At 56.3% G+C, this 18,387-nt stretch overlaps 1 protein-coding gene across 2 annotated transcripts; it reads right to left on the bottom strand.

Annotated features, from left to right (window-relative positions):
• Positions 1–1,673: 1,673 nt before the first annotated feature.
• On the bottom strand, positions 1,674–17,285 carry TTYH1 (tweety family member 1). 2 transcript variants are annotated; one of them, XM_033128890.1, is made up of 14 exons: positions 17,057–17,285; positions 13,921–14,099; positions 11,853–11,964; positions 10,874–11,094; positions 8,337–8,432; positions 6,962–7,034; positions 6,517–6,592; positions 5,977–6,032; positions 5,726–5,818; positions 5,420–5,512; positions 2,490–2,632; positions 2,310–2,355; positions 2,133–2,213; positions 1,674–2,012 (listed from the first exon to the last, which is right to left on the bottom strand). In XM_033128890.1, the coding sequence occupies exons 1-13, from the start codon at positions 17,180–17,182 to the stop codon at positions 2,175–2,177; spliced, it is 1,353 nt and encodes a 450-aa protein (XP_032984781.1). In that variant the 5' UTR covers positions 17,183–17,285; the 3' UTR covers positions 1,674–2,012; positions 2,133–2,174. The 2 variants fall into 2 exon arrangements, with proteins under 2 accessions (XP_032984781.1, XP_032984780.1); XM_033128889.1 differs by lacking the exon at positions 2,310–2,355.
• Positions 17,286–18,387: the final 1,102 nt, after the last annotated feature.

The raw sequence follows: 18,387 nt of genomic DNA, 5'->3' as shown, positions 1-18,387 counted from the left end.
AAAATCCCAAACCTAGCCAAGAGCTGCCATGTTTCCAAGAGCTGCCCTGCTGTGCAGTGACTTAATGGATTTGACCTCTTTCTGTGGACTTTAGTTTCCAGAGTTTAGCTGATTGAAATGTTTTTTTTTTTTAATTATCCCCCCTCTTCTTCCGCCTCCACTCCCCCACTCCAGTTCAAACGGTTGTTTCTCAGTCTAGTTGTGTAGGACACAGCTCCCTGGCCCATGCTGGTATTATGAGCCTTGTGCTCCCCTGGCTGAGGCAGTCAGTTGCCATTCGTCAGTCAGCCGCTCATAGCAGCTCATGGCAGCTCTCGGCTGCCAGCAACTCATGCTGCTCACACCAGCTGCTGACCACTCACGGCAGCACATGGCAGCCCACAGCAGCCTACAGCAGCTCCCGCCAACCTCCGGCTGCTCCCGCCAACCTCCGGCTGCTCATGGCAGCCCAGCTCCAGGGAGAGCTGTTGTTCACAATCTTAGCTGTAGAGGGCGCAGCTCACTGGCCTATGTGGGAATCGAACCTGCAACCTCGGCCGCTAGGAGCATGGCGCTCCAACCACCTGAGCCACCAGGCCTGCCCTGATTGCAGGAAACAGCCCTTAATATATGTCCTTAGATGCCTCTGCTTTGTTTTCATAAATTGATTCCCAAAAGCAGGGTCTTATAGTTTTTATTTTACCCCACATGAGATTATATTTTTTGAAGGATTGCAATTCACAGCCTCAGGAATTGCAATTCCTGGGTGGGAGCCCATTTGAGTGCCCGGGTCCTCCCTATCCTTTCCAGTGCAGAATGTTAGCACTCCTTTCATTTTATGAGAACTGGGTGGTGAAAAAAGTTTCTGGTAGTTTGAAATTGCACTTCCTAATTATCAGGATTTGAACATCTTTTCATCTGTTCCCTGGCATCAGGATTTTCACTTCATTGAATGCTCCTGTTAATTGCTTGTTTTTAAGTTGTCTTTTTTCTTGGTTTATAGAATCTTTGCAGGTTATGTATGTGTATTAAGAATTACATATTTCTTTGCTGTATGTGTTAAACACACACAATTTTCCTCAGACTATCAATTTCTATTGACTGTACAGTATTTGTTTTCATTCCACAATTTGTCAAATAAGTGACCTTTTTTTCCCCAGCTTTAGGATATCTTGCTTAAAATCCACCCCTGCAAGCAAGATATACAATATACAAAATTCTCCTTTCTCTGGAAATACTTTGGTCCCCTTTAGATGTGTCACCCATCTTGTACATACGTAGAGCATTTTCTTCAGATGGAGAGGCAATTGTGTCAGCAGTGCTGTGAAACCAACCAGTCCTTTTCACCCTGACTTAAAATATGTTTTCTGTCATATATATATATATATATATATATATATATATATATATATATATATATACACACACACACACACACACACCAAGATCTATTTCTAGGCTGTCTATTCTGTCCCGGGGATGGCTCTCTCTTCTGTGTCAGGACACATGTATTGATTTTAGAATTGGGGGGAGGAAAATTTGTTTTTTTAAAGAAGAGCAGTCCCTTTGAAACTGCCACAGAGCCTGGCCTGGAGCAGAAATGCCTGGCAGCCAGGAGGTTGAGGTGAGGGGGTCTCCCCACCCCAACCAGGAAGCCAAATCAGGGAGGAGAGAAATAAGAGGTACCCAGCTGCTTGTAAAATAAAGTCTTCCCTTTTATTTGAAACCAACCCATTCCCAAGTTAGTGCCACAAGTTGCGATCAAGGGCCCCAAGCCCACCAGAGTATGGTGGGGGTGAGGGAACTCATGTCCCTTCAAGGATGGGCCTGGTGACCAGGGAGGAGGGGCCTCCTCCCCGGCCAGCCCCTGGCCCTGGCCTGCCCCTTAGCCTTCTCCCAGGGTTAAGGACACGTAGAGGGGGCAGGGCGGGGAGGCAGTCCTGTTTGGGGTGTCCGTGGCCAGGGGTGATGTTAGTGGTGGGAGCCCACTCAGGCTGGGTTAGTGGGGTCTTCTCCAGCAGCCAGGGAGGGAACTGCAGAGAGAGGCAGAAATAGGGCACCAGATGCTGGCAGGAGGGCCACCACTGTGCCCAGAGTGGGAGAGGTGAGTGGAGGCCAACTTCGGGAGCTGGGGTGTCACTTTGGAAGCTCACCGGAGAGGGGGGGCAGCCTCCAGTCTGGCATGGAAGAGGGGCTCAGATAGACGACTGCCACTGCACGAAGCGCTTGGATTCCTGCAGGGGATTTGGGGTTAGAGGAGGCCATGATGTAGGATGTGGCTTTGTAGTGTGGGTCCCCAGTCTCCTCCCTCAGACCTAGGAGTCCCGTACCTGAGGGTTGAAAGGGTCATCATCGTCTGTGTCATCGTAGTCGTCACTGGGGTGTGAGGGGGCCGTGGCAGAGGAGGAGGATGGGGGAATCCATCAGGACGCTACCCCCTCAAACAGGGCCCCCCTGAGAGTCCTCCCCCTGCCCTTTCCCCCCAGGACTCTGCCTTCTCCCCTCCTGACCTGGGCGGGAACAGGGCCCAGGCTCGTGGCAGGCTGCAGAGGGCTGTGGCCAGGGCCCCTGCGGACAGGAGGGAGAAGAGCAGCAGGAAGAGCAGGCCTTCCAGGGCATCTTCGCACAGTCCCCGCAGGGCTGTGCCATAATCCTGGGGTGGGCAGAAGACAGCATCAGCAGGCATGCCCCTTCTCTCCCCCAGCACCGTATGTCCACCTGGCTGTACAATGCGGGACAAGTCACTCGACCTCTCTGTGGCTCCTCATACGTGCTCAGCACAGGGCCTGGCACAGGAAGCACTCAGGGCACACAGCAGGCACTGTGGTCACTGTCACTATCATATCCGCAGGCATGATCCCAAATCTTGGCCTCTTGTCTGTCACTGTGCCCCCTCCACCACAGCCCCCGACACCGCACCAGCTGGGCCTTGGTCCAGGGCAGGGCTTCTTGACTCGCACAGCTGGCATCGTGAACCAGGTCATTCTCCAGCGTGGGGCCAGCCTGTGCACTGGCAGGTGTTGAGCAGCATCCCTGGGCTCCACCCTCTAGATGCCACTAGCACCCCCTCCCCAGTTGTGACAGATAGTCCCCACTCATTGGCCGGTGTCTCCTGGGCAAAATCCCTGGTTTAGAAGTTCTCTAGAACAATTCTTAGAATCACTTGCACATAGCACACACTCAATACGTGCTGGCTGCCATCGCTTCATCTTGGAAATGAGCAGAACACCCATGTACTGACTGCCGGCCACCACTCATCAGCAAGGATTGGCCCTGAGACACTTCAGTAACCAGGTCCCCAAAGGCCACTTCACACCACACGAGCTGGTGAGAGGCAGTAGGCGACAGCAGAGGTGGCACCTGCAGGATGGAGCTATGCTGACGAGAGGTCGGTGGGGGCTGGGGATCCAGGAGCCCTGAGACAGGCCTCAGGGCTGCTGTGGCCTTTTCAGGAGGGGATGCAATGGGGGTGGGGGTGCCTGGTACTGAGCCAGTGAAGCCTAGGGGAGGGGCCGTCAGGGCAACGGGGAGTTCTGCTTGACTGGATCAGGCACATACACGATGTCCTTCCATCCACCTAACAGCCCTGTAAGGCAGAGATCAGCTCCCCCTCACATTGCTGCCTTGTGCCGTGATGGAATGAAGCCTGGAGAGGGCAAGCCACACGCCCAGTTACACAGCCTGGAAGGGGCACAGCTGGGATTGGAACCAGGTCTGTCAGGCTCCGGAGCCTACCCTCTTGCCACCTCATCCCTGCTGTCCCTTGTCCTGATTTTAATATGTGGGGATCCTAAGACCCAGACAGGAAACCAAGGCCCAGGGTCACATGCTGAATCAGCAGAGGGCAGAGAATCTGACCCACTCTTCTCCCTCCCTTCTTTCCCTCCTTCACAATGAACCTTGGGCTGTAATCCAGCCTAGTGTCTTCCTGGACCATAGAGAAATGCGTGGATCCCAGTTTGCCCTTGAAAAGAACAGCATAGCCTTTGAGGATGCCCCTCCCTTCTGAGCTCTGTAATTCAGCACTTCTGACTGTTAATTCAGTGCCCCCTATGCTCCCATGTTAGAGTGCCGGTTTCAGAAGCTTTGGGGGCAACGGGAGCCATTGAAGGGATGTGAACGCAGCAAGGAGCAGCTCAGACCCATCCTGCAGAATAAATGGATCCCTCTGGAGGTCGGGGTGCCAGATTGGACACAGGATGCCCAGGCAGACTTGAATTTCAGATGCCCAACAACAGCATAAAAAACAGTGCAAGTATCTCCCCAGTATGGCATGGGACATACCTAAGTAAAAGGGTATTTGTTGTTTGCTGAATCTGGCAGCCCCAGCTGAGAGCCCATGGGGGCACAAGTGGGAAGGGGAAGAGGCGTGTGTCCTCTGGGGAGAGACAAGGCCTGAGCTCCAGCACACCCTTGGGGGTTGGGGCCGTGGATGCAGACATTGAGGAAGCAGAAGGAATGAGACCACTGGGTGACGGCCTGGCTGTGGGGGCTCGTGAAGTGAGGGGGCAATGACCCTACCTGAGGTCTCTGTCACCATAGTGTGCCTGGGCCAGCTCTGCGACCTTGGGCAACCCAACCCTCTGTACATTATCGTCCAAGTGTGTTAGACAGGCAGTAACAGCAGTTCCTTCTTTATCGTGTTTCTAAGGAGGGCTTGGCGAGTCACCACCAGAACCCACACTCAGTAAAGCCCAAGTGCACGCAAGGTGTCAGAGGGAAAGACTGATTTTCTCCTTAACCTTCACGACTGTCCAGTAAACAGGTACCATCTCCCTCACTTCACAGGTGAGACAACTGAGATTCAGGGCCATGCACCTGCGGTGTCTACAGACCCTGCATCAGACCCCAGACTGGCAGGAACCTGCAGGACACCAGGCACTCTTCCTCCTGGGTGTCCTTCCTGCTCAGCCCTGCCTCAGCACAGTAACAGCACGCTTTACAGGTACTCACCTCTGTAATCCCAGTTTTATAAGTGAGGAAACCGAGGCACAGAGAAGTTAGTGACTTGCCTGAGGTCAACAGCTAGGACTGGAACCCAGGCAGTCTTGCTCCAGAATTCACTAAGCTAAATAGCCAATAGGAGGGGCAAAGGGACGAGGAGGGAGGGAGGAAGCAGAAGAGGAAGAGAAGGAAGGAAAGAGTAGGAGGGCTGGAGGGGCTGGGAGAGATGAGGACGATGGAGCCAGGAATATGGGTGGGGAGAGAGGGAAGGAGGAAAGAAGGAAGGAATATAGACGGTAGATGGATAGATAGGTAACAGCTAGATCGAGAATACCACCTATATGATAGATAAATAATAGAGGAATGGAAAGATTTCTCAGGGGCAATGGGAGGAAGGCTGGCAGGGTTGGAGGACGGGAAGGAGGCTGTTCAGTGGGTACGGGTCGGGTCAAGGCTCCCCTTGGGAGAAGAATTTGGGGAAGGGGACAGAAGTCACCTTGTGCAGGCTTCGACAGTGCAGTAGTGCCACCAACTGGTGGAAGTTTCCTTCAGTCACATTCAACGTCTCCTCCAAGGACAGCAGAGACTTCTGAGGTGGGAGGAAGGTTGTTATCCCACGTACTTTTGCTAGCTAAGCCTGGGCCCCGCCTCTTTCCGGGCCCCGCCCACAACCAGAGAGCCACCCCTTTTCATACGCCCCACCCACACCCTACGGACCACGCCCATGGGGACGCCCCCTCCTGCAGTCCCCGCACTCCTTCCCTGGGAGGCGGGGTGTAGGAGGAGCGCCCAACCCGCGGACCTGCGCGGAAGGGAACTGGGGCACAGCTTCTCTCTCCAGGCCCTGTAGCTGGGAGTGGATGTTGGCCAGAGCTCGCTGGGACAGAGTCAGCCTCTGCGGGAAGACAGAGGGAGGGAGGAGGACCCAGTGGTCCACTCCTCTCTAGGGACACAGGACTGAGGCCCCTGGCGCCTTCATCCTCCCCCAGAACCTTTACGCCCAGGACCCAGCCCCGCCCTCCTCCACCCCGTTCCGTTGCCCGCAGCCCTAACCTGTTGAAAGGGGTTGGAGACGGCCTGATTGCAGAGGAAATAATAGTTCAGGATGTCTGAGGCAGGAGGGGAAGAGGGGGGAGGCCGTGAGCCTGGGCCCAGGGCCTCTCCATGGGGGAAGGCGAAGGGGGCAGGGCCCTGTCTTTCCACCCTCAGGGCCAGGGGCCCCTCCCCAGCTCAGGACTCTCTTGTGGTTCCAATGGCCTAGCATTCTGAGACCGGCCACCAGCCCGGTCCCTAAACTCTTCTGCTCAGGACACAGCCCAAAACACGCTGGTCTCCACACTCCCTGGGAACCCTTGACTAAACCGCTCCCCCCAGTTTCTCCAAGTGGCCAAATCCTTCATCCCTCAGGCCTTGCCCCCTCTCCTGAGTCCAGCATCTTTATCCTCCCTCTTTTCCATTCCACCAGGGAGGTGCTGAGAGCTTTGGGGAACCAGGCTAGGCCTGGCTGATGGCTGGGCACCCCCACCCCACTCCAGGCAGGGCTGAGGACAGAGGCCTGAGGATCCAGGGTGTGCACTGGGCCGATGGGGTCACCTGAGCCGAGCCCAGTCTCCTCCTGGGTCAGGTTCAGCACATAGGTGTCAGGACTGGAGCAGAAGTCACTGAGGCCCTGAGGGAGGCAGCGGGAAAGGGGCTCAGACCAGAAACTGCCCCAGTGCCACTCTCCCACACTCAGTGTCCCCAGCCTTTTCCCTCACACCCAGGAGTCCAGGCCCCCAGCCCTTCCCTCCCTCACACCCAGGAGTCCAGTCCAGGCTCCCAACCCCCTCCTTCCTTAGAACCCAAGCGTCCAGGACTCCAGCCTCCAGCACCTCAGGATGTAGGAAACTAGCCCCAAACCTCAGATCCTATGATCCTGGCCCCCAAGTCCTTCCTCTCAGGACCTAAGGCACTGGACCCCACCCACCCCAGGATTCAGAAGTCACGTCCTCCAGCCTTGCTGAGTCCTAGAGCCCAAGGACCTGGCCCCTGTACTCACCAGGGCTGTGGCTGCCTCCAGGCCCAGGGAGCCCCAGCTCAGGACAAGAACCACAAGACTCATCACAGTCATCCTGTGGGGGGAGGGGATTGGACTTGGGGTTTTTGATCTCCCCACCTCACCTCTTCTTTTTCCCCACCCCAAATCCCATCACAGCCCACCCCCCACCTCTGGAGCCTGGAGGATCAGAATTAGGGACAGAGAAGTTGATTGGGGAGGGTGGACCTGTGGTTGGTGACATCAAACTGAATATTTGGCCCTGCCCAGGGGGTGGGGGACTAAGAAGGGCACTGGAGGGCAGGATCCCAGCCCAGCTCTGCCCCCATCTTCTTCTGGGACTCTGGGGAGCTACTGCCCACTGCTGGGCCCCATTTCCCGGCTTTGAATTCTATAGGACCCCGCTTTTCCCAAGCATGGTCCCAGATTCTCCCAGAGCTTGGTCAGCCTCCCACTTGCCCAGACTGTTCCTCCCAGGAATGGAGACAGCTCCAGGGCTGAAATCACCTCCAGGCTTTTCTCTGGGTATGGGGTTTGGGGGGGTCAGCGCTGGAGAGTGGCCAGCAAGCAAGAAGGGCACCTGGGGGACCCAAACCAGAGGTCTGACCTCAAGTCCCAGACCTGAGTGCCTGGGCTGTGTTACCCTGGATGGGATGGCAGGACCTCTCTCCCCAGGGGGAGTGTGGAGACAGTGGTGGGCACTCACTCACCAGTGCAGCTTCTCCCCACCCCCAGGAGCAGGGAGGAAGCAAGGGCTCCTCCAAGTGGGACAGGCTGGCCTGGGTCGAATCCCAGCTCCAGTACTTCCTGGCTGGCTGGCCAGTGGTCCCACCTGTCTGAATGCCATTCTCCCCCTCTGTTAGGGGAGAAGGAAAGTGCCTCCTGATAGGGTTGGTGTGAGGGTTCCATAAGAGCATGGAGCACACAGAATAAGAACGTGGCCCTGCGATTCTGCCATGCCACGTCATGGCCATGCAGCCTGGATGTGGTCGCCTCCTGCCTCAGGTCCCTCATCTGTAGGATGGCCATCTGGCAGGCACCTCCTTTATGAGGATGTGTGACAACTGAAGGAGTCAGCATGCATGGCCTTCAATAGACGTCAATGATCACCCTCATCCTCAGTGCATTCTAGAATTTCCCGAACTTCCCACTGCTAGGTGGCCTGTTTGCAGGTCTGCCCCTCACTCCTGGGCAGCTCCAGGTCTGATTTTACTCTATGTGCCCCACCCACACTGGGAACTCCGTGGAGATCGTGGAGGTTCGTGGGACAAAGGAATGAACCAGTGTAAGCCTGTGGTCCCTCTCGCAAGAGGGCTGTGGGATGAAATGTGGTCCCCCTGTGCGGTGACATGAGCCCCCCGAGAATGCCCAGACTTACACAATCACCAGCCACTTGCTCTGCTTTGCCAGGCCCAGGAGGGTGAAGAGGCAGACCAGGAGCTCCAGGAGCAGCAGGAGAACGTAGGCCAGCCACCTGGGGGTCAGGGGGAGGGGGGCGACAGTGGTGCTGCTGAAGCAGCAAATCCAGCCTTCAGGCTCACAGGCTTCCAGACTCGGTAGAAGGCAATGCACCCCCACGGCCCAGCCGGCCATGTGACTTTCTGTCATCTAGGTCTCCAGGCCACAGCCCAGCTCATCTGTGAAATGGGTGCACTGGGAGGCGGGTCATCCTAGCCTTCTAGATAGAGCTCAGGTCCGAGGGTCTCTGTGACAGAACATGTGTGATTTGGCCACAGAGCCCCAGTCCCCACCCCCCCCCCCGCAGAATATAAAGCAAGTCTCTCCCAGGCATGCACCCAGCGTAACATTGCACAACCTAAGGGTGTGGTGTCTGCAGGCAGATACCTGGGTCTCTACTTCCTGTGTGTAACTGCTTCAGTAACTTTGCCTCCCATGCCTCATTTACCCAGCCTGTAACATGGGGAGAACGATGGCACCCACCCCAAAAGTTGTGGTGAGATTAATGAGTGAGAACCTGTAAATTGCTTAGAAGAGGGCCAGGCACGTGGATGCACTTAAATATTAGCTTGAACGTTAAATACTATTTAACAGTTCAGTATTATCGAATAATTAATTCACTCTGATTGGAGAGGAGAATGTTCATGAGGCCAGAGCACAGTGCCTGGCATGTAGTAAATGCTCAACAAATAGCAAGTTCTCAGTGGCCCCTCGTAGCTGAGCAGAGGCTGGGGTACCGGAGTGGCAAGAGAAATGCCACCCTCTCTGCAGCAGCCTCTATTTGGAACTCTGCAGGGGCTCACTCTGCCTTCCTTTCCTGGACCATTGGAGGGTTAAGCTCTCCCAGGGAAGGGGAAGCTGGGCCCAGTGACTCCAGGTGACTTCCATGCCTTTGCTTGCCATGTCCCCACTGCCAGCTCCTGCCTCCAGGCTTCACTTCAGTCAGGGGCAGGCAGCCCATCCTGCTCTAAGTGGCCATGAACTCCTGTGTAAGCCTCCATGAACTTGGCCAGCAAAGTTCTCCCTCCCTCAGGGGCCAATTTCCTTCCAATAAACTGGCCATGTTGGTTGAGGGACTCAAAAGTGCCAGGCACTCTCGTATTGGTGCATCCAGAAGGTATTTTCTGTTGATGGTGGTTCCGCTCACCCTGGTGTAGTCTGCATGTTGGCTACCCCCAGCTGGCCTGGAAGGGGGTTAAGCCCAGTGTGTGTGGCCCCTGGGCTCGGCCACCACACAGAACCTGGATTTGCTGGGACCCAGGCCTGCCTTATGCCCCACGAGGCATCTTCTTCTCGGCCTGCACCAGCCTGGTCTGCCTCCCTCTGGAGCACAGCATCCAGGACCGAGTCTTCCATCTCTGACTCCACACCTGGGCCAGGCCTTTGGAGGGTGTCAGATGAATGAGAGAAATAATTTCTAGTGGATGAAGCAAGGCAGAATTCATTATGGTGGCTGCCAGGAAGGGTGGTATTCCAGATGTCTGCATAACTTGTTTCTCCCCTCCTCCAAATGTCACCTCCTCAGTGTGACCTTCCCAGACTCCCAATTCAAACCATCAGCCTCTGTCCCCAGCCCACCCTCTTCCTTGCTTAACTTTCTCCAAAGCTCTTTCCACCCACCACCTTCCAACATTATGTTTTATGTTTTACTCGTGAGTGTGTTTGTTTCTTATTGGTACACCCTGGAAGCCAGGCGGGAATCGCTGTCTGCCTTGTGCATGGCTCTATCTTATAAACACCTACATTTTACAAACAGCTATGTAATGTGTGTTAGTCGCTGTTGTAGCCACTGGACCAATGTCGACTCATTGGATCCTCAACAATCCAATAAGTGGGGTTACTGCCCATTATTCCCATTTTACAGATGGGGACACAGGCACGGAGCTGGTGAGGGCTGGTTTAAGTTTCCAGGGTTAGGAAGTGGATGTCTGGCTTCAGAGCACATGCTTCCCTCCCCCCACTCCCACCCCCACTGGGTGTGCCTTCTCACCAGAAGATGCTAAATAAATGTTTGTTGAATGGATACATGAGTTAGAGGGATGACCGAGGCAGTGAAGTAATTAACGGGCTGGTCAGGGAGTGAGCTCAAGAATGAACTAATGAGGAGTAAACTCAGTTGAGGAGTAAATGAATTCATGAAGAAATGGAGGGAGTGGGTGAATGGATGAATACTCGGGTACAAGGATGGGCATCACTTGGTCCCTCTCTCTACGCCAAGGTTTCTCAACCTTGTCCCATTGGCACATGGGACAGATCCTCCTTGCTGGGGGGACCGTCCTGTGCACTGTAGGGTATTGAGCCACATCCCTGTTCTCCACCCACCAGATGCCAAGAGCACCTCCTCCCCCAGTTGTGACAACCAATCATGTTTCCAGACGTTGTTTGATGCCCCCTGGGGCACAGTAACCCAGGTTGAGAAACCTCTGCCACATCAGGGTAGGAAGAGTGGTCACCCACCTGTACTCCTCCACAAAGGACACATCTTCGGCCACCTGTAGGGGGCTCAGGGGCACTCCCTGCCAGAAGGCCAGCCCCTGGAGCTGCTGGGCCACAGTCTCTGCCTGCCGCCGAGCCCCCCGGGTGGCAGCCACCAGCTCTGTGCGCTGTGTGAACACTTCTTCCAGAGTGGTAAGCTCCGTCCTCACGGCCTCCCCCAGCCTCTCCACCGTCTCCAACACCTGGGTGCAGGGACCGGGCTGGGGTCAGGGGAGGGCACTCTCAAGGTGCACAAGGTTTGGGGACAGGGTTGTGAAGGAGCTAGATCCAGGGCTAGGGCATCTGTGATCAAGAAAGGGGAGGGCTCTGCGATTTGTTTGTGGGGCTCTATGGCCTCCATCTGGAACTCTGGGTGGTCAGTGGCTTTAGCCCTGGGTAGAAATTCAGGCCCCAGAATGGGATTAAGTCTGGGGTCCTAGGTCTGATGATGGCAAATGCCTTCTGAGTCTGGGGTCCTGTCTGGGTTCCATAGTCCGGGATCTGCACGGATGTGAGATCTAAGGTTTGAAGTGAGGCTGGGTCTCATCCTGGAGCTGGGGAAGGGAGTGAGGCCTCTTATCTGCAGCCTGGGTCTCAGCACTGAAGCCCCCAAGCTTGCATTTGGGCCAGGGATCAGGTCTGGATCTGACCTGAGGGCAGAGGCTAGGGTCACTGATGACTCGGATATGAGCTGAAGGTCAGGACTGGGGCTGGTTGTGCGTTTGCGTCTGGGTTTGAGCCGGAGTCCCAGGTCTGGGTTGAGGTTTGAAGGTCCTGATTTGCAGTCAGTGTGAGGGGTTTGCTGTACACTCTGAGGTCTGCAAGTCTGTGTCTGAAATTCTGAGTCTTGGGGTCTTAACTATGAGTTTGGATTCCGTTTCTCGGGGAGGGGACCCATTTCCCAGTGTGGGGAACCAGTCTGGGTGTGGGTCTGGGGTCTGGCAGCTGCCTGGCCCCTCACCAGGTGGTCAATGGTGCTGAGCGTGTGGTTGGCGTGCAGCAGTGCTGAGCTGAGCTGGGACACCCCATCACTGGTCTCGCTGTTGCCATAGAAACCGATGCCAATGCCCGCGCTGTGAGGAGGGACGGGAAATCACAACGGATCCTGGGACTGTGGTGGTGGTGGGGGGCGCCGCCTCCCACCTCCTCACACACTCAATCCTGTCTCCTACTCCCACCCCATTGGTCCAGTCTGTCGTGGGAAAAGACCGTCTCCAGCCTGGCCCCCACCGGTTGCCACGGTAACGGGAAGGCCGAACACCTCCAGCCCGAGGGACGTCATTGTGATGCTAACAGTGGGTGGAGTGGCAGAAGGGAGTGGGGCCCAGATTTAACTCGCACCTCACCCGAGCGGGCCGAGCACACCCAGCCCCAGGATGACAGTCCTCCCCCACTGACGACAGCCAGCCCCGCACCCGTCCCCTTCATCCTTTCCCAGGCTCCTTAGCACCTGTCCCTTCGGGGTCCAGACGTCCCCCTCCTCCTCCCACGTCGACACCCCCCCCCCGGCCCCCGCATCCTAGGGGTTTCTAAAAGTGCAGGCCCCCAGCCACCATTTCCTGGGGGAACCCAAACCAGGAGCTCCCGGCCATCCCCCACCCCCGGGACCCAAGCGTCTGGCCAGCTGGGAGCGAAGCAAGGGAATGTGGGACGATGGGCCAGGAGCCGGCGGCCCCGCCCCTCCGCGGCCAACATACAAAGCTCCATTGTGGGGCTTGAATCGAGTCCCACGCCCCCCTCCCCTCGAACTGCGCGTCCCTCAGTGGAGGGGCCAGGGCCAGACTGAGGCGGAGGGAGCGGGACGCCCTCCCAGTTCCCAGCCCCGGCTGTGCAGGCCCCCACCCCCAGCCCTGGGACCCGCCGCCCGCCGCACCCCCGCCCATTGTTCGCTGTCCCACAAAGCTGCTCTTGTTCCCAGGCCGCGGGGGCCGGCCGTGTCTCTCCCCCACCGGGCCTTTGTCCACCCACCTCGCCGTCCACCCCCATCAGTAGTGCCCCAAGAGGAAGCATCTTGGATATAGGCCGCCTAGCCGCCTCTCCCACATACAGCCCCAAACACACTGGTGCTCCCTGCAGTGAGGGGGGGTGGCAGAGCCCAGCCTGGGTGCGGGTGGGAGTATGGGCTTCCAGACCATTCCCCGGAGCCAGGCACGTCTCTCCGGGTGCCCTGATCTGTGGAATAGGACAGCTGTCATGCCCTTGTAGAGGTCGCCCTGCCCGAGGGGCTGTGCTCTGAGCTGGCCCTTGGTAAAGCTGTCACGAGTGCTCTTCTCGTCTCTCCCCTGGGGGTATCCCAGAAAAAGTTCCCTGGGCTCCAAGGGGTTTGCGGGTCTGAATCTCCACTCTCTAATAGGGCCACATAGCCTTGAAATGTTGCCGTCTCCCTCTCCCTGAACCATCCTCTTTCAAAACTGGGCATGAGGACCCTGAGTCCAGCAGGATTACTGCAGGAGGCAGGGACAGGGGCTCAGGTCTGGGCCCGAAGGTGGTCTGGATTATAAATACCCATTTGTCTGTCTTCTGGACTAGAACATCAGCTCCATGAAGTAAGGAATCTAGTCCAGCTTTGTCAGTCTATCCTGACACAATAGGAACTCAAGAAGTAGTTGTTGAATGAATGAATGAGTTAATGAATGACATCACTGCTTAACATTTACAGCTGGAAGCGGGCACTGCTCCTTTTCTCATTCAATATTATAACTAGGAGGTAGTTATTACCATAATGCCCGTTTTAGAGATGTGGAAACTGAGGCCGGGAGAGACTCTATCACTCTGCCAAGTCGCACAGCTATTCAATGGCAGAGCCACCAAACCCAGGCAGTCTGACCACTCAACTCTTAACCCCTATCTTGTCTTGACAGGCTGGCTGCCCTAGAAAAGTCATGTCTCTTGAACCTCAGTTTCTCCATCCATCAAATGAGGGTAATTCTTCCTGCTGCTGAAATGGAATTCTAGGACACCACAAGAAGACTGACAGAGCACTGGGGGAGCCATGTCCCCACTCCCCACCCACCCTGGGGCCCCATTACCAGCCGACGAGAAGGGCAGCAATACAGCTCCAGGTGACACAGCCTCCTCCAGGTGGGGGGCTCTTGGAACCGGGGGGCTCTGGGGGCCGGCAGCAGCAAACGCGGATGAGGTAGGCAGCAATGAGAATGAGGCTGAGGCCCAAACCCAGGCCAGCCAAGGCCACCACCAACAACAGGGCCTGGGGAAGGAGTGACATCAGGCCTCAGAGAGGCTCTGGGCTCTTTCTCTGCTTAGCGGGAGAATCTGCATCCGGGATCTCAGTGGAGGAGGTAGACATCCTGGCTAGACTGGGGGCCAAGCCCAACCTGTGCTATTCAGGTTGTAGGAAAGATGAGATCCCCGGCCCCACCCCCAGGCTGGCAGCTGGGGCTCTGTGATTTAGGACTGGGTCACTGCAGGGAGCTTCCAACTGGAGCGAGGCCCAAGTCTTGGGTTCCAGTTCTGCTCTGCCTGCCAATGGCTATGTGATGTTTGTGAGGTGCCCTCACTTCTCTGAGCCTTGGTTTCCTCCGCAACCAGGCAGTTGGATGGAGCATTTCACAGGACTTCCTGAGACCTGGATCCCTGAACTGCAGGATCAGGGTGCAGGTGGGGGTGCCTGTTCCTGGTGAAGTGTGCACAGCTGGGGGTGGCAGGCTTCCTCTTCCCTCCTCCCTACTCATCCTCCCCACTCACTGCTCACTCTCTCTCCCCTGTTGCTGAGCTCTGCACACCCACCTCAGTGTGAGTCTGTCACCCAGAGTCTCATGGGAAGGGGGGTATGTCAGCTGCTGTGACAGTGTGTGTGTGTGTGTGTGTGTGTGTATGCATGTGCACAAGACTCAGAGATGGAGACTGGGAGACTAAGAGAATGAAGACAGAGCAGCAGGGAGGGAGGCTCAAAGAAAGAGATAAGAAAAGTAGAGTCTCAGAAAAAGGAGAGACAGACAGAGACAGAGATGGAGGATGGAGGTGGAACAAAAGGCTGGGAGGACAGAGGCAGGGAGAGAAAGCGTGTCTAAAGTTGGAAAAGGCTTTCAGAATAATGGGGTTCTCCACGAGGCAGGATTTTACACTGGACATTTTGCAGTCCTCTCACCTTCACAGATGCCCAGAGTAGGACAGGGGTTTACCTGGAGCCACACAGCACGGTAGGGCTCCATCAGGGCAGAATCAGACCTCTGGACTCACTAAATCTATTTCTCCTAAACCAGTGTGTCTGCCTTTGTGCTCACAGTGGTGTGTGTGTGCACGTGTGTGTGTGTGTTGTGACAGTGGACAGTGTGTGGAGTGTTTGTGTTTCTGGCTGTGAGAATGGATGTAATATCTTTGAGTTTGACTGAATCTGCCTATTACATGTGTGTGTGTGTAAATGAGTGTGTGAGAGTGTATGTGTGTCTCTATGGGAGCACCTGTATCTGCAGGTGTGAGAGAGATGTGTGGGCATTTATATGTTTCTGGCACAATTCCTTGAGTCTAACTGGGTGTCTGGTGGTGTGTGTGAAAGAGAGAAAAGGAAAAAGTGTATGTATGTGAGCATAAGTGCGCAAATGTGTGTATGTGTGAGTGTGTGATCATGTATGTATGAGTGTGAGGGTGTGATTGAGTTCAAGAATGTGTGTGTATGTGTGAATGTGTATATGTGTACATGTGTGAGTATATATTTGAATGTGTGTGTGTGTGCATATGTGAGTGTATGTGAAAACGAGTGTATGTGAGTGTGTTTCTGAGTGTGAGTGTGGTCCCCAGCTCGGTGTTGCCCAGTCCCTGGTTGTTTTTCCAGCTGTGCTCGCAGCAGTGATCTGCCTGGGGTTAATGTCCCCTCCTGGGGTGTGTGACTCTGTGCTAAGTATTCCAGTGCTGTCACCCTGGCTGTTGATGGGCATGGGGGTGGGACAGGAGTGAGCTTGTGAGCCCCTCTGGCAGTGATGGGCTGGGCCGGGGACCCTGCGTGCGTCTGTGTGGGCATCCGTGTGGAAGGTCTCCTTGGCCATGAGCAGGTGCTGGGGCTGGCTTTGGAGGTTGTGATTGTGTAACAGGGAGGCTGTGGGCGAAGGGCTGGCGGTCCCCATTTGGTGGGGAGAGGGCCGCGGGGAGTAGGCAGGGAGGAGCTGGCACAGCCATGACCCAAATAGCTCAGAATGCAGCACACATCCCCGTCTCCGCTTCTCTGGGACCCCTCCCCCTTCTAAGCTTTCCAATCCCCAGGCCCCAGTCCTAGGAGCTCCCAGGACAGGTGGGAGGGGTGTAAGATCCTATAGGCAGGGCCTGGGACCCATCCCTGGCCCCACCAGGACTCCCAGCCCACCCCGTATCCCCCACCCCGCCGCTGCAGCTCAGCCAAGCTTTGCTTATTAATCTCAAAGTCAAGGACTTGAATTAAACTGGGTCAGAGGACAGTTCTTTGGCCCCTATTGGAGCTGACCCAGGCAGGGCCCCGTTTCCCAGGGACCCCGGTTTCTGTAAGGGATCCACCCCAGCCCCACCCTCAGGACCCATTTTTGTCATCCTCCGCTCCTTAAACCTCCCCTCACTGTTCCCCTTCCACTCCCGCTCCTCCAGTGCCCTGACCATCCTTCTGTCCCGGGACTGGCTCCCAAGCCTCCTCTGCCAACATCTCCACCTCATTTTCCCACCCCTAAGCTCCTCACCCCCATTCACCATTTCTAGTCTCAGTCCTGTCCCAGAACCAGAACGGGGGGGGGGGGGGGGGCACCCCCAGCCTTTTCCCTCTCCACCATTATCAGCTGTTCTCTCCTGGGCCCCACCTTCACTGGACTGCCCCATCCTATAAAGGGAGAGGTCACCTTTTAGGACACCTATCCCCCGATGACCCTGGACGCTACCCTCCCAGGCAGCTCTCGGATACCCTGGAATCCAAGGGCCCTAGTCACCTCCCTCCTAAGGGACTCAGGGGTCCAGACCCCTAGCCCTCCCTTATTTAAGGAGCAAGGGGGTCTGGTCCCCCGGCGACCGTCCCAGGGGAACCTCCAGGTATGGGAGCCGCGCGCTCCTCCTCCCTCAGACACCCCAAAGTCGGGGTACGGCCCCCACCCCCGGGGGACGCAGGGATCTGTCACCCAGCCCCCTACCCCCGTGGGAGCCAGAAGCGCAGGCCCCCAGCCCCCGCCCCCAGGATTCTGTGCCCACTCCCACCTGCTGGTATTCTTGCTCCTGGGGCGCGAAACCGCTGGGCACCGGGCGGAGCTGAAAGTCGGCGCGGGGCAGCTGGTGGAGGAGATGCACCCAGGCCGACGGTCGGTAGCCCGGGGGCGCCCCCATGGCCCCCGGGGGAAGGCGCGCGGGGCCGGCGCCGGGGTTGCGAGAGCCTGGGTGGCGGAGCGGGGCGCGGGCGGAGCGGGGTCTGGCGGGGCTCAGGGGAGTGGAGCCGGGGGAGGGAGGGGGCGGGGGGCGGAGATTGGGGGAAGGAGGGGAGAGGCGCGGGCCGGGCCGGCACAGTGCTGCCCCTGGCGGCTGCGGCGGGGGACTGCGGTGCCGCGCGTCGGCCCCCGGCATTCCTCCCCTCCAGGGACCGCTCCCACCTGCGGCCCGCGCAGGTACCCGACATCCTCGTCCCCATAAGGCCGCTGATACTGTTACGTCACTTACAGTATAACGATCACTTTATCTTTAGGAAGAACCCTCAGGTCCGTGCGAAGGTCGCTAGTATTTGCGCAGCATTTTACAAATAATAGTTGCATCAATCAAAAATCCTCACTTCTGTGTATAAGCGCGCTTTCACCTGTAAACGATGCCTTCATTTCGGTAAAATCCCTCTTCCGCCTAAAAAGAAAAATAAACCAGCATAAGGACACAGCTTCTACACATCAACCTTCCTTTGAGGGTATAGAACACTCCAGAATGCATACCTGCACACCCGTGTAAGGCCCCCTGGCATCTGCCTAAGGACCCCTGCCACCTCTGCTCATCTATACACGACCCCTCTCATCTTCATAAGGACCCCTGCCATGTGTTGAAGAACCTCTCCAAAGGATTACTTCCACGTATATAAGGATGTCACTGACCCTTACCACTCACTTTATGGTTTATAGCCACTACCTATATTGAGTCTCACAGGACCCCGCTGATGCCGTGCTGATACACGGAGAAGTAGAGACCCTCGGAGGGCATCTGGCCACTTTGATGTCACCTCTCAGGCAGTCACTATGGGAGCTAAAACTAAGGTCCCCAGGAATCTGCCGCAAGGGTTTCCCCACCCCTGCAGAGCAGGGCTACACTTTCCCCTTGGGGGGAATGAGAAGGGAGGGAGGAAGAAGGGGACGTTAGTATTCTACCTATCTCATCCCAAGTTTTTGCCCAGATTGTTGAGAAAGGGCTGGGGTCGTTGCCCATCCCATTACTAGAGAGAAAAATAATGATGGTGATGGTGATGACGGTGGTGATGGTGGTGATGATGATGGTGGTGATGGTGGTGATGATGATGGTGGTGATGATGGTGGTGATGATGATGATGGTGATGATAATGA

This window comes from Rhinolophus ferrumequinum, chromosome 15, assembly GCF_004115265.2.
Source record: "Rhinolophus ferrumequinum isolate MPI-CBG mRhiFer1 chromosome 15, mRhiFer1_v1.p, whole genome shotgun sequence".
NCBI lineage: Eukaryota > Metazoa > Chordata > Mammalia > Chiroptera > Rhinolophidae > Rhinolophus > Rhinolophus ferrumequinum.
Note: the sequence above shows the minus strand (reverse complement) of the source record. Positions and strands in the feature narration are given on the sequence as shown.